Here is a 14,053-nt window from a genome sequence, read left to right as displayed (position 1 = left end):
ATGCTGCAACCTGTTAGATCAGGCAAACCCTGTGAGATATAGAGTGCTTAGCCCTTCTCTGCTCAGATTTTGCTGTTAACGAAACCAGAGTGAATTTTAAGTAGGCATACTTGGCCAGTATTTTATGTTTGCTTATTAAAATTCAGTTAATCTCTGCAAAAAGAGACAGAATATCAGCAGGGGGTACACAGAGAATTGCTGTCCTCTTCCTCCTGTTTTGCCACATTTTCAACTTCTGTTGGCCAACAAATCAGGATATTGGGATTGGAACAGAAACCTAGACTTTCAAAATCTGCAGCAAACTTTGAAGTACATCTGGAATATTAAGACAGTTACAGTGGAAAGAACCAAATGAATAAGTAAAATATTTATGAGTATCAAAGCAATGACATGGTTTAGATTTCCTATCTACCTATCTGTTCTTTCATCCATCTGCCCATATATATTTTTGTCTTCAACACTCTAATTTTCGTTATGTTGGAGGTCTGCACCATAGTCAGCTTTGCTTGATTATGAAGCTATTATACAGTACAAAATGAATTTACTTATTGGCTGCATGACCAGGCCTTCTTGTATTAACAGCACTGCAAATGCTTCACTGTTTTGCCTTTGGAAAGCCAGTAGTCTCTCTGTGTCCAAGTTTATTCGTCTGAAAAAACAGAAAAAAATCTTACATTGTGGTTGTTGAACGGTTTAATGTTACTGGACAAAAATGTTAGAAATACTAGTAGGGTTTTTCTGTACAGATACTATTATGAGTAACATTTCAAAGTAAAAGGTTAATACTTTCCAGAAATTGTTTTCAAAAAATGATAATCTAGTTTCAGCAGAATGAGGAGTAAGTGGAAACTGAGCTACAAAATAGAATAAACATATTCAGCTGACAGAAGAGAGCTTTAATGACACTTCATTATTTTTTAAGGAGACTCATAGCTAGGTTTTAAAAATCATTCTTGCTGATTTTGTAACAGTGGCACTGATTTTGTGTGGTGTGCACTGCTATTGACTCATCTTTTCTTAGTATATTACTTAATGACAAAATTGGACTTTGCTGATAAAACTTTGAGCTAAAATAAGTTTTGTATATTCTTTTAATCCCTACCTAAACTTACGATGCTATATAGTACACTTGTACTTTTAAGGACAGCTGAAATGTTGGTGTCAGATTGCTTATGGAAACAAAAAGCATCTGTCATAACACTCAAACCAGCCTACAGTTTTGCTGCAAGGGACCTGCTGCAAGGTTACTTTGTCTTTTTAGGCGAAAGATACAGATTTTATTCTTTTCACACTGCATCTGTTGAGACGAAGCCTTCATATAATTAAAACCCATAACATTTTGTTCAGGGCAGCAGATCAAAAGGTTAACGTGCAATGGTACAACAGGAAGTATTTGTACTCTTGAACATTTTTAAAATTTACAGCATTTAAAAACAATTTAGACCAAATCATAGCCAAAGCCAATATTACATCATTTATAGTAAAACATTAATCACTAGTCATAAACTAGCAAGTTGGTCTAAAACTTTAGCTGGTAAAAAATTTGATGGTTTCAGGACTGAATAGAAATGCACTTTTAATTGTGTCCTCAGTCATGCATCTGAAATGGAAAGTCAAAGTTTTTAGGGAAACTGAGCAAAACAAAATTAAAAACCAAAATAGTTCCTCCACATTTTTGAAACAAATATATCCTTGAAGCAGTTTTGGATTACATGATTTTTGTAGGAGTGGGGATGGGTGATCAAAACTCAAAGTAGAACTGGATTTTATCATATGATCTGTATTATTAATTTTTTTTGTTTCAGTTCTGAAGTTCTTGAAGCAATAGAAAATGTTATTCAAGATGTACTTAAAAGCTTGGCCCAAAAAAAAGCACCTGTTCTTACACTGGCTAACAGATCAGATTGGAGGAACATAGAGTAAGTAGTATATATTTTGAAGCCCTGTGTTATATTAATATAAATGCCATGAATATAAATTTGGTTATGTAACTTCCAGAAAAGTTATTCATACATAGTTATGTAAGTATTAGAATCAATATATTCTTTGACTTCTTAAAAAGTAATGGACAAAAAAAAAGTAATGGTTAGTAACCACTCTGCATGAACAGGCATCATGTATTAAGTAATAGCAGACCATAGCATAAAGGGGAATGTAAAACTACTGTAATAGGAGTTAGAAAGGAAAGGGAGGTCCTGTAAACAATCATATTCTGGAAGCAGTACAAACCAGAAATGGTAAGTTGTGTTAGAGTGAAAAAATCTGGTTTAAGCTAGAAACATTTACTAGCAATTTCATCTTCCAATGCACTTTCTGTGCTTCCTCTTTTCATTTTCTCTGTTTTTCCTCATAGTATCTTATTTCTTAAAATGATAGTGATAAACTTACCTTTTTGTTCTCAGAGAAGATGCATCTCACCTCTTCCTGTTGTATTTCTTACCTCCATGTTGTGTTCTAAGTTCATTACCAGACAAATAAAGCAAACCAAGCTTCTAATATGTTATCTAAATTTCAGATCTTATGCCAGCTTATCTAGACAGGATCAGAGAAAAAGCAACCTGTCCTCTTTTATAACACACTTTGTGATTTGTAGAAGTTGCTTGTGCAACAGTGTTTTTCCAAGGAGCTCATTTAAACTGAAAATACCTGAAACCGAGAGATTAATTGCTTTCTATAATACAGAAGCAAAAGGATAAAGGAAGATACAAATCCATTTCTTGCCCTGTAGTAGCTTTGGATGTCAATGGGTTAAATGATGTTTAGATTGATAAGATTGCAGAGGTGCTTGTAAGTGGACACATTACAAACATTTGAGGTTGAATAAGCATAGCAAATCTTCCACGTGTAACACTTTGGTGGAATACTCATTTAATGAGAACAATAAATTTATGTCAGTCAAAAAAACCTGAGGGGCCTGAAGCTAATCAGTTAACAGAGAGGCTTGTATGTTCCAGGGAATTTAATGCTTTGTGTCTTGATAGTTTGACAAAAATGTTTCACTCAGATGTCTTTAAAATACTGTAACAAAGTTTTGCAATTTATGGCAGTCTTTGGGGAAATGGCATTCTAGGCTAGAAAAACAAATGTGAGATGTTATTTGCCATCAGAACACATAGGGGGAAAAATGTTCAAATTAAAACAAGTTATCATCACAGTATGTTAAAAATAAGACTCATCAATCACATTAAAAAAAGCTGAACCATTATTTATAGTGGAGAAATGTAATCTCAGATACGTATTTCTGTTGAATAGTGACCTATATCCCACTTTGATACAGCAGTTTCAGAAGACAAAAATAAATAGACAAATAAAACAAAAACCAGAATGCCAAAATATAATATGAGTGGAAGAATATATTAGCCAGTGGGACATTTTTTTTTTCTTTTTTTTCTTTTTTCTTTTTTTCTTTTTTTAGGCAGCCTTTTCATACCTAACCTACACAGCTGGAATCTGTTGGGTGGGAACTAGTAGAATGAGAGAATGATTTCACATTTTAAACGTTCCTTGTAAACATTTGTAGATGCCCAGAGAGGTATTTACCTGAGAAGGATGTCAATCAGTGAGAATGCCAGGCCTAAAGTAGTACAGTCGGTTTCTGTTTTCCAGCTGTATCTTTCCAGGAAAAAAAACCAAAACAAAACTAGGGTAAATGCAATCCTAGGAAGGATTGCTGGATGTCCGATCTAACGTCAGTTTGCAGTTGCCTTTACGAAGTATCTGTGGGAGCCACACTGATCAAGTTCTTCAGTGTGCCGTTTTCTGAAGGGAGTGTTCCTTGTTTAACCTGAGAGAGCAATCCACTAAAGTTTTGATTACTGCTTTCCTCCCGTGCAGTTACAATGTAGGGAGCGTGCAAGTGAAAAAGCACAAATATCTTTTAAGTGTTGCAGCACAAAGGCAAGAAAGTTACTTTAAAAGGTGGCAGACAGATGCTACACTGTGCTGTTTGTTATTATTGCTGCCGCTTTACGTATCTGCCCCGTGGTGTGTTCTGCCGCCCAAAGGATGCGTGGGGCAAAACCTTTCACAAGGAAATTTAGAAACATTATGTCGTTTTAGATAAACTTACAGACAATTTACCACCAATACTTTTTAAAAGTACATACAAAACTCTGAAATGAAAAAGAATTATTTAGAGACAGGACTGTCATCTCATAAGGCAGTAAAATAATTTTAAATAAAATAATGAAGTATCCGTAAGAAAATAACTGATTCTTTTGGTGAAATGTGCATCTTCAGACATGAAATGGTGAAGCATGAAATGTAGGATTAGAAAGGATCTGATCATTTAGGTTAAACAACTGTTTAGAGAATAGGATGGACCAGATTTTTGTTTCCAGAAGTTAATAGTGGAATATAATTGAGTTATTCTGATAATTTAAGGGCATAAATTAGATAATATTATTGTAATACAAAATAATAACACTTTTCATATGTTCTACATCAGAAAGTCACTATGTCAGACTTGAACTGTATTCTAATAATGATTCACATTTTTTTCCTGTCATTTATTCCTTTGTTTTCATGCTAAATAATAATTGATGCTGACATATTAACAGTTATAAACATGTATAAAATATTTTTCTTGTCTCTGCTTTTGTCTGGAAACATATGTATTTTAGGCTTAAATTCAGTCTTGAAGCATCTTCTTGAGAAACTCTTTCTTGTTTTGAAGCCATTGATCAGGTGCAGCGCAGCTCAGTAATGTTTTGAATGGGTCATTTTGGCAGATGATGTCTACTGCCTGCCTTTTTCCTTTGGCCACTCCAACTCCACTCTGTACAGTCTCAAAATAGCACTAGCATATTTGATTATAGGAAAGGGGTCTGAGTCTGAATTGCCTTGCAGAGAACAATTTATATATACTTAATAAGTTTAAAGTTTTATTGTATTTGTTTGCAATGTATCAGATTTAAAGATTCTGTAGGTCTACAGATGATGCCACATTGTACCACAAAACAAATAAGAAGTGACTGCCCTAGATCAGCACCAAAATTTGGTAAGTTTAAAAAGTCCAAAAGAAGAATTCTTGTTTTTTCTTGTATTTTAGTTCAAAACTTTGTAAAAAAAGAAAACCAAAACCAAACCATTAAAAAAAAATTTGCACTGTGATTTAGAAGTGGGTGGCTAATATAACCTGATATTATGACCAGCCCTTCAGCTTTTCCCTTCTCTATTAAATTATAATGAGTGACAGTGAAATTAATACAGCATTCTTACAGTTTCTACCCTCCTTGAATGAATATCAGCTGCGGACATATTCAAAAGGTCTTAATGTAAAAACATCACTGTTCTTGAAAAAGCTAGCTAGTAAAGGAATCTTGGAATACAGACAAAAAGCTAATTTCTTTTTCTAACAACTCAGTCATTTAATTTTTTGGCCCGGACAGCAGGGCATACATTCTCTCACTTAACTCCATTGTATTTTTTCTAATTATTCTAGAAATTATTAAGTCTGTTGATTAGTACAGTCTCTCTGTATTTTCACAGCACATTAAAACATATGTTTCAAAGTTTTATTTTATGAGACACAAATATGGGTGAATATAAAGTCAAATTATTGTATATGCATTTTTGAAAATGGATAAAATATTTTGTAAAATGTATTTTTTCAGCTCTGATGCTCAAAATATTATCTATGATCTACAAGATGGTGCAGAGCAATACTTATGCAACTAAAAGGTAACATACTACATTTCTGTAATTTCAAATAAAATTATACTTTAAGAATGTTATTGTGAAAAATAGCCTGGAGGATGCAAACCTGCAGGATAATGGGCTCCTGTACCTAAAAAGCTTTAGGTTGATCTGATTATCCATGCCCTCTATAAAATCCTCATGAGCCTACAGCTGTTTCAGTATTATAATTACAAACACAATATTTTGTCTTGATAGAGATATATATTATTCAGATACACTACTGTTTGGTAGCCAAAGTGTTGTGGACAATATAATCAATGACATTTCTTGCATGCTTAAGATACCTCGGAGAAGTCTACATATAGTAAGTGGCTTATTTTGAATGTTTTTATCATTATTTCCAAATCATATAGATTGAACTGAAAAGTGAAATATCAAGAAAAGTAATCAATAGGAAATATTTGTGCAAATGAAACCTAATTATGCTTTATCATAGCTCTTGAAAGGTTTCTTTCTTCAGAGAAAATTCATAGAGTTTGCTTGCTCCAAAGAGTATGGGGCAAACTGTCAGCTAAAATCACAGGGCCTTTTGCTATTACCTAGTAAAGGCAGTGCTTAAGCTTCAGAGTGCAAGACACCTGTTTAGCAATTTGTACTCAAATGATTTGCTAACTTGGGGGTTAAATGAAAATTTAAAGAATGTCAGAGATGTAACAACCTTTCAAATTTAGTTGTATCTCATGTCTTACAAGAATTCCTTTGTATCTAAAAAGGCAGTTGTTAACATATTTTATTGTAAGTATGCCTTTATGTCCATGATGACAACAACATTGCTTACGTGTCTAAAAGGTTGATGGCAGTAGATAACCGCTATTATGGGTCAGAATCCTTTTCAGGAGTTTCTTGTTTTGCCTGTACAACATAGTAACATAACAGCATGTAACTTCCAGTTTACTGTGTACAACTTACTATTTTTTTCAGCTGTCTACAACTAAAGGTTTTGTTGCTGGTAATTTAAGTTACACTGAGGAAGATGGTACAAAAGTGAATTGTACCTGCGGTGCAACAGTATGTATTATATTAACATACTCATATGGTCCTCAATGAGCTGCTCCTACCACACTGGGCAGACTCCTCTAGTAGCAACAGCACAGATGAGAGACTGAACGGAGCCTCTGTAGTTAGAGAAAGAAATCTCTTTCTGGACCCAAATTATGTTCTCATTTACAGAATTTTAATGATGATACTCCATCAGCATAAGAGTTGATATTGTCTCCATGTACCCAGCACTGTACAACCAAAGATATATAATATCAGGCTGTTTGGTCTAAGGATTATCACTTATACAGGAATCACAGACATTAGAAGGACTTGTACTGTCAACTAATTTTGTCACAGGTGGTACTGAGCTAAAGAGAAGTTTATAACCACGTTTTCATAAGAGTCAAGAGCCAAAAGTGGTTTGAGGAGATGAGATTCAACTAATCTGGTCCCAAAAGATTTTCTATAGCCGTGCAGAGCATGAAAGCACAATCAGAACTCAGACTTGCTGACTGTTGTCATGATTTCCTGGAAAATGTGTTCATTGTAAGCCTAAGTCAGTAATTTCAATATGGAAAGATAACCTTAGCTGCCTATTATACTTTGTTTTTAAGCAGAGCTTAAAGTCGCCTGTTATCAGTCCTCTTCTACAGCTCTTTGTATTTTTATTTGTTGAGTTGTTCCACCCTGGCACTGGAGGTGATTTAGCAGTCAGAAATAAAAACGGACCACACACTTTAATATATACATGCTCTTTTGCCAAGTTCTTTCTCCAGTTCCTGTTTTCTCATCCATATGCTTGCCAGATTGAGCCAAGCCTAATATGAGATGTAAAGTAAACATTACTATATCTTCAAATTGTTGCTCCAAAATACTTTTAAAATCAGGTTATAGGTTAATAAAAGAAAGGATTTAATGATCTTCCAAAAAGAACACTTAAATATTTTAAGCCTGTATTAAATTTGCAATCTTCACATGAAGCTGACCTTTTTTTTTTTTTACTAAGACAGATAAAAAATCAATCAGGACATTGTAATGCCCATACGATGAATAATCTTTCATGACAGTCACACAAACACTTTTGAGAAGCATCTTGTTATAACAGGAGGACTCCTACACAACCATACAATATAGCGGGATATCAATGGTTGAATACACTCATAAAGAGGTGAAAATGTCAAGATTGATCTTGTATATAGAAGATGAATGGTTGTTTCAGGATGTAATTGTGTCCTTCATTACCTAATGTTGTTATTTTAAAATATATCATTTTCTCGATTTAAAATGATTAATCTCATTTTTGTTGTTTTAGGCAGTCACTGTGCCATCTAATGTTCAAGGAATTAAAAGTATCCTTTAAGCAAGACCTCTCATTGTAGCCTGAAAAAATAAAGTAAAAACAAAGAATATTCCAAGTTAAACAACATTCTGGTAATTTTTTCTTTGCTTGTTGGCTCTGAAATTGAGTCATGAACACTGCTTTTGGCTCCAGAACAGGTATTTTAGAGCATTTAGTTTTAATTGATTGGTGTGATGGATCATTTTACATGCAGCTAGCCTTAACAGAAAAGATTTAATCTCACATGCCAAATTTATGTTAATTGTAGAAAAAGATGCAACTTTTCAGAGACTCCTGGATGATGACTTCTGCAATAAATTGTCCCCGTGTATAATGATTACGGTATGCATCTTACATTTCGTATCGTCTAGCTAGACGCAAGAATTTAAATAATACTTTAGCATTGTAGTGGTGCTCAAACTTGGTCAAAGACCATAATAAAATTAATATAAAATATGTCTAACAATATTTGTTAAATGTTATTATCCTCATAGAAATATAAAATACACGTTCTAAAGATTTATTTCCTCCAAACATCTCCTTAGAGCTTGGTAGCTTATCAACTTCATGTGCTGCTGCAAAGTAGCTGCCCCACTCAGTCTCAGAAAGCATTAACTGTTGAGTAACGTTTTGTCCTTCAGGATCCTAGGTTTAGCAAACCCAAATGAAACAGAATTGGTTGATTTTGGTTTCTACTGAAAGAGCCTGGAGAATTAATAGGAGTGTGTAAATGGATTATGTGTACCTACTTGTTCTGGGACAAATTTGGCCCACAATGAGGAAAAAACATATCCCCATACCTAAGAGAGATAAGCATTTATACTGTGCTGCGTATTGTCCAGTTATAGTCAGTCATACCAAGAACTTGTTTTATATTGTCTTATTAGTGCCATAAATATTTTTGAGAAGAAAAAAGTGACCTTCTTACACCAGCTTATACAGATACCAGGGTACATCTACACATCAACTCCCAGACCTTACAAATAAACTGCTTAAACAGAGGAATGTATGATACTTCTACAGTGCCTGTAATCCAGAACATCTGCTGTGCTGCTCCCCAGCCCATCCTTCCTTCCCTCCTCACAGAGCCAAAATAGGAGCAGAGAACTTTCCCTGCAAAATAGCTGCTGGAGAAATATTTCTGCCAGCATTTTGTTTGTTTGCTTGCTTTTAAATGACAACTGTAAACACATATATAGCCAGATGTTGTTTTAATTAATTTAAAACTGCCTGCTTTTATTTTATTTCCTCAGGGTAGAGGCATACCAGATCTTAATACAAGACTTTTGGTCAGAAAGCTGTGGGATTCTTTTAAAATTCCTATTTTCACCCTTATGGATGCGGATCCACATGGTAAATCTGTAGAGGTTCAATGACATAAAAGGAAAGCAAAATTTATTTAGAATGTCTTTTCTCACTTTTATGGGAAGGTACTCAGAGCACAGAGATCCAACACAATCAGAAGGTTCCTGATCTATGCAGAATATTTCTGGGAGTATAGAGGGAGTTTAACTCAGTTTAACTCAGAAACGTCAATACTGGCATTACATCGCCATTGAATATACCCTTACTCTCTGTGATGATTTGTTGTGCTTTGAGATATTAATAAGAATCTCACCTTGTACCTAAAAAAGAAAAAAAACTTTTATAGAATTCATAGCTCAGAATAGAGCTAGATTTTGAAAGTACCTGTGGGCCTAACAATGAGGATAAGGATAATGGAATTTTATGATCCATTGCATGATTCCACTGATTTTAATGGGAGTTAGGCACTTGACCACTTCTAAAACTCTCAGGATGTCCTACCTATATCTTTACAGAGTGAAATACCATTGAAAATGGTGTTCTGTCAAGAATTCCAGCTGTTGGCTATACTATTCCTTTTGTAAAATAAAAGGAAATAACAGGAACTTTTGTAAACCTTGTTCAGTTTGGTATAAAGCAAAATTTTTAACTACATCATGATCCTTAGGCCAGACACACATGAAGAAAATAATATGTTTGAGCAAAATCTTTTATTGGTTTTAAAGTAGTTCACATTCACTTATATTAATAATTCAGCACTCATGTCAATAGTTTACAGTAGTGAAAGCTAGAAACTACAAGTCTGATGCCAGCAGGAATAAAGTTAATCCTAAAATGAGTCCGTCACATTCTGGATGTGCTGTTCTATTACATCAGCAGCAGGTCTGAAATTTCCCTCGTTTCATGAGGAATTCTGTGTATGTGAGCGTGTATGTCTTAGTTTTAATTCAGAATCTGAATTCACATATGCAAAATGTAGAAAATATCTTATGTATCTACACTGATCCCACCTGAAATTAAGGAGATTACTCCAAAAAGAGAAGCAGCTGCTCAAAGCAATAGTATTAAGAGATATGGATTACATGAGATAAAGTAAGACACTTTCCGTGATGGATGTTGAACAACATGTAAAAAAGCTGATTATCCTTGGTTTTGAATTGACCATGCACAGATAGCGTGAAACATTTAACTGTATAAAGGTGACATATTGTGGTCAAATTCTGATTATTCTGACATACTCTAAAAATAATTGTAAACCATGAAGAACTTCACTAATCATAAAGTCATAACTGTTATGCCACAAAATTAAATTCTTAATGTAGTATTCTTGAACATGCCCAGCGTGCATACAAACAGACACTTGACATTTGGTATTCTGCAACCTAGGTGTAGAAATAATGTGCGTCTACAAATACGGATCTGTGGTGAGTATAATTTTTCCACTTCATATACATTGTTTTGTAGCCCAGCTTTGAAGCTGGAAAGTATGAAATGTTATAGCCTTCATTAGAATGGTTACTGCCTTTTATCATTTTGTTTCAACACAAAGACAGTTTTTAGGCCTTGTCTATCTGCAGAAATGGCGGCTTCTTGCAACAAAAAGAAACTGGATAACAATGACAGGTGTTTCATTTACCTATATTTCACAGCTTTTTCCTGCTGCACAGGCAGTTTTCAGGCAGTCCAAATAGAAAAGTGTTCTCCATTTTGCTTTGTTTCTGCCTTAGAAGAGAAATGAAGGCTGGAGGGATCTTGGGAGGAGGAGGAGATAACTTGCGAGATGGGTGATTCTCCAGAAAATCATGTTATGTTGGTAAAGATTTTGGTTTGAGGTGAGGATTTGCTTAGCTTATGGATACATGTGTGCAACATTACGGAAGAGGAGGCAGAGGGAACAAGAAGGCATTATTATATTACATTGTTAAAAGACAAGGTATAGGAAGAAAATATGGAAGGCAGGCAGAGTATGGTGAAGGCAGAGGGCAGAAGCAGAAGGGTAAACTGTTCAGCAGAGCAGTGGAGAAAGAACATCCAAAGTAAAACCAAAACAAAACGAACTTCAGAAAACTCTCAGACATTGATGATGTCAGAGTTCAAACATATGTCATAACACATGCCCCAAGGACATCCAGGGAGACGAAGTCCCAGGTTTTCAGGTGAGCTGTCATGCCTTCAGCTCTCCTACAAAGGTGTGTAAACTGATAAAACACCATCTTCCAGGATTAAATTAAATTGTCAGGTTCCTTTGAAAGTTTATTTTGTTCAGTTACAGAGTAACAGGTGTATCAAATGAAACTAGAATATGTCAAGTTCATTACAAACGATGGAAGTATTCCTTTATACAACATGTAATTTAACTGTGATACTTTGCTGTAGGGTGCTGTAGATGACAAAAGTTTTCATGGATTCTAAAAGCAACCTGACAAAATCAAGTATTACACTACCACCACTTCTGGCTCAGAAAGTTGGAGTCACAAACCATTGGGAGCGGGGGAGTATTCTGAGAAGTATCATTAATTGCTTATTTGTTTTTATTTACACTTTTCCCTAAGATATCTACTGTAGCCATGATACTGGACCAGATGAACCTTTGTTTGGGCTATTTTTATATGATGTGATACCTTCCAGCAGAAAATACCAGAAATTTCCAGATTTGCTTTTCATTGCTCATCCTGGCTTTTTTTTTTTTTTTTTTTTTTTTGGCAATCAGACTCATATTGGCTGTAAAAACCAAAACAAAACTATTCAGACTAGACCAGCCTAAATTGGACTAGTCTAGAATCTGTCATAGGCTGAAGGGTGCAAATCTTAGTGAAGGAACGGTTTCTGGCAAGGGGATGTGGTAAGCTTCAGTTGCACTATGTTCTCCTATACCATTCTGATAGCGAAAATACCCAATTATCTTTGTAATAAAATCTGACCATGTCTTCGGAAGGCATATAACTCAAATAATTTAAACTAAAAGTCACTGCATGTTATAGTTGACCTTTCTTATTTCAGTCAATGTCTTTTGAGGCCCATCATCTCACCGTTCCATCTATAAAGTGGCTTGGTCTCCTTCCATCTGATCTTGAGAGGTTAGTTATTTCCCCAAACAAAACAGAAGTACTCTTCTGTTTCACAGACAGGAAATGCAATCTGACTTAATTCATTAAAAAAACAAACAAACAAACCTGACATTTAAATCTGTTATTCTTTTCATATATTATTTTGTCTTAATATAAAGAAATAAGTTGGAATAAATATTTTTAAGTATATGAGAAAATGTAACAACTTTATTTTCTTTTCAGATTGAATATACGCAAAGATATCCTGATTCCATTTACAAAGCAAGATCAAAATAAGTTAGCAAGTATACAAAAGAGACCTTACATTGCTTGTCAGCCAATGTGGAAAAAAGAAGTATGTATAAACCTATTGTTTCCTATTTCTTACTACCCACAGGACAAATCCTACCATCTGCCATCCTGCTCCTCTTTATGAGGACAAACTCTTAGTATACAGCAGAACCGGTCAGGTTTTGCAGCCCTAAAAGAAGGGAAGATTGAGACAGCCCATGCCCTGGGATATGTCTCTGAATCCGTGGGCCTCAATGGCTTACAGGCCACAACTGGCAGCATTTTAAGCTTTCCTGCCATTAGTCATCTGATGATCACATGGAATTTTACTGCTTTCCTAAATATTACAGAATATATTACATCTTTATAAGTAGGGGAATGCTTACAGCAGTTACTTACTCAGTACTAGACCTCTAATCTTGTCTGAATCTCAATTCAGGCTTATATTGTGTGAAATGGTTAGAAAGGAAGAAAAGGTATTGTGTACCTTCTCCTTCCTGTTTATACTCATCTTACCGATTGTTTGTGTTACTGTGAGGTACACACTAGAGAACAGATGAACATACAGTAAAGTGAAACTCAGCTCAGTTACAGGGATTTTGCAGCACCATTTCCAGTAAGACTAACTTTACAGTTCTACATGCACATCCAGCAAGTGTAATTCTTACTTAAATAATTACCTAACCTTGGATCAAGCCATTACAGCATCACACGCTAATTTGTTCTTTTTTTTAGCTGGAAATTATGGCAGCATCTAAACTGAAGGCTGAAATTCAAGTTTTAACTTCTCTTTCATCAGATTACCTTTCCAGAGTCTATTTACCAAACAAACTGCAATTTGGTGGATGGCTATGAATCCTTGTTTGCAAATGAAATGTTTTTCTTGATATTGATTTATTTTGTTGATTGCTCTTAGAAAAAATACAGAGAGACAGACCAGTATGCTTCAGCTTCTTGTTAGGTTTCTTTATCACTGTAGATTATCATTATTTCTTTTTCCTCTTTCAAACCATAAGAGAAATTATGATTCTTTTACAGAATACTGTTGCTTCCATTCTGTGCCTTTTGTATTGTAACAATGCCAAATGCAATGGTACGTACATAAAAAGATAATGAAACATGTTCTTTCTGGCCAGAAAATGTTAAGTTAAAAAAATGTATCAAGGAATTGCTTTGCCTACTGTCTTAAAGCACAAGATGATGCTGTACCGACCTTTTTATTTTTGAAGGGAGTAAAAAACTTTGTTAACAATTTACTGCACATGCCTCCTTTTGGAAATTAAGTACAGCATTGTGGCATTTTGTGTTTGCTGTAAATTCAGATGGAAAAGTCAGAGATCATTCTTCATTACTGCATATCTCAAGCAGCTATAAATGTTCCAGCAACCAA

At 34.7% G+C, this 14,053-nt stretch overlaps 1 protein-coding gene across 1 annotated transcript; it reads left to right on the top strand.

Moving 5' to 3' along the window:
• Window positions 1-351: 351 nt before the first annotated feature.
• SPO11 (SPO11 meiotic protein covalently bound to DSB) lies at window positions 352-13,518 on the top strand. The gene is made up of 13 exons (XM_009696554.1): window positions 352-359; window positions 1,806-1,919; window positions 4,911-4,999; window positions 5,616-5,682; window positions 5,896-6,004; window positions 6,622-6,708; window positions 7,994-8,030; window positions 8,253-8,362; window positions 9,274-9,373; window positions 10,712-10,749; window positions 12,326-12,402; window positions 12,616-12,727; window positions 13,399-13,518. Exons 1-13 carry the CDS (start codon window positions 352-354, stop codon window positions 13,516-13,518), a joined length of 1,068 nt encoding a protein of 355 aa, XP_009694856.1.
• Window positions 13,519-14,053: the final 535 nt, after the last annotated feature.

Source organism: Cariama cristata, unplaced genomic scaffold (assembly GCF_000690535.1).
Source record: "Cariama cristata isolate BGI_N322 unplaced genomic scaffold, ASM69053v1 scaffold22073, whole genome shotgun sequence".
NCBI lineage: Eukaryota > Metazoa > Chordata > Aves > Cariamiformes > Cariamidae > Cariama > Cariama cristata.
The sequence above is the reverse complement of the archived record's forward strand: the minus strand, read 5'-3'. Positions and strand labels throughout refer to the sequence as shown.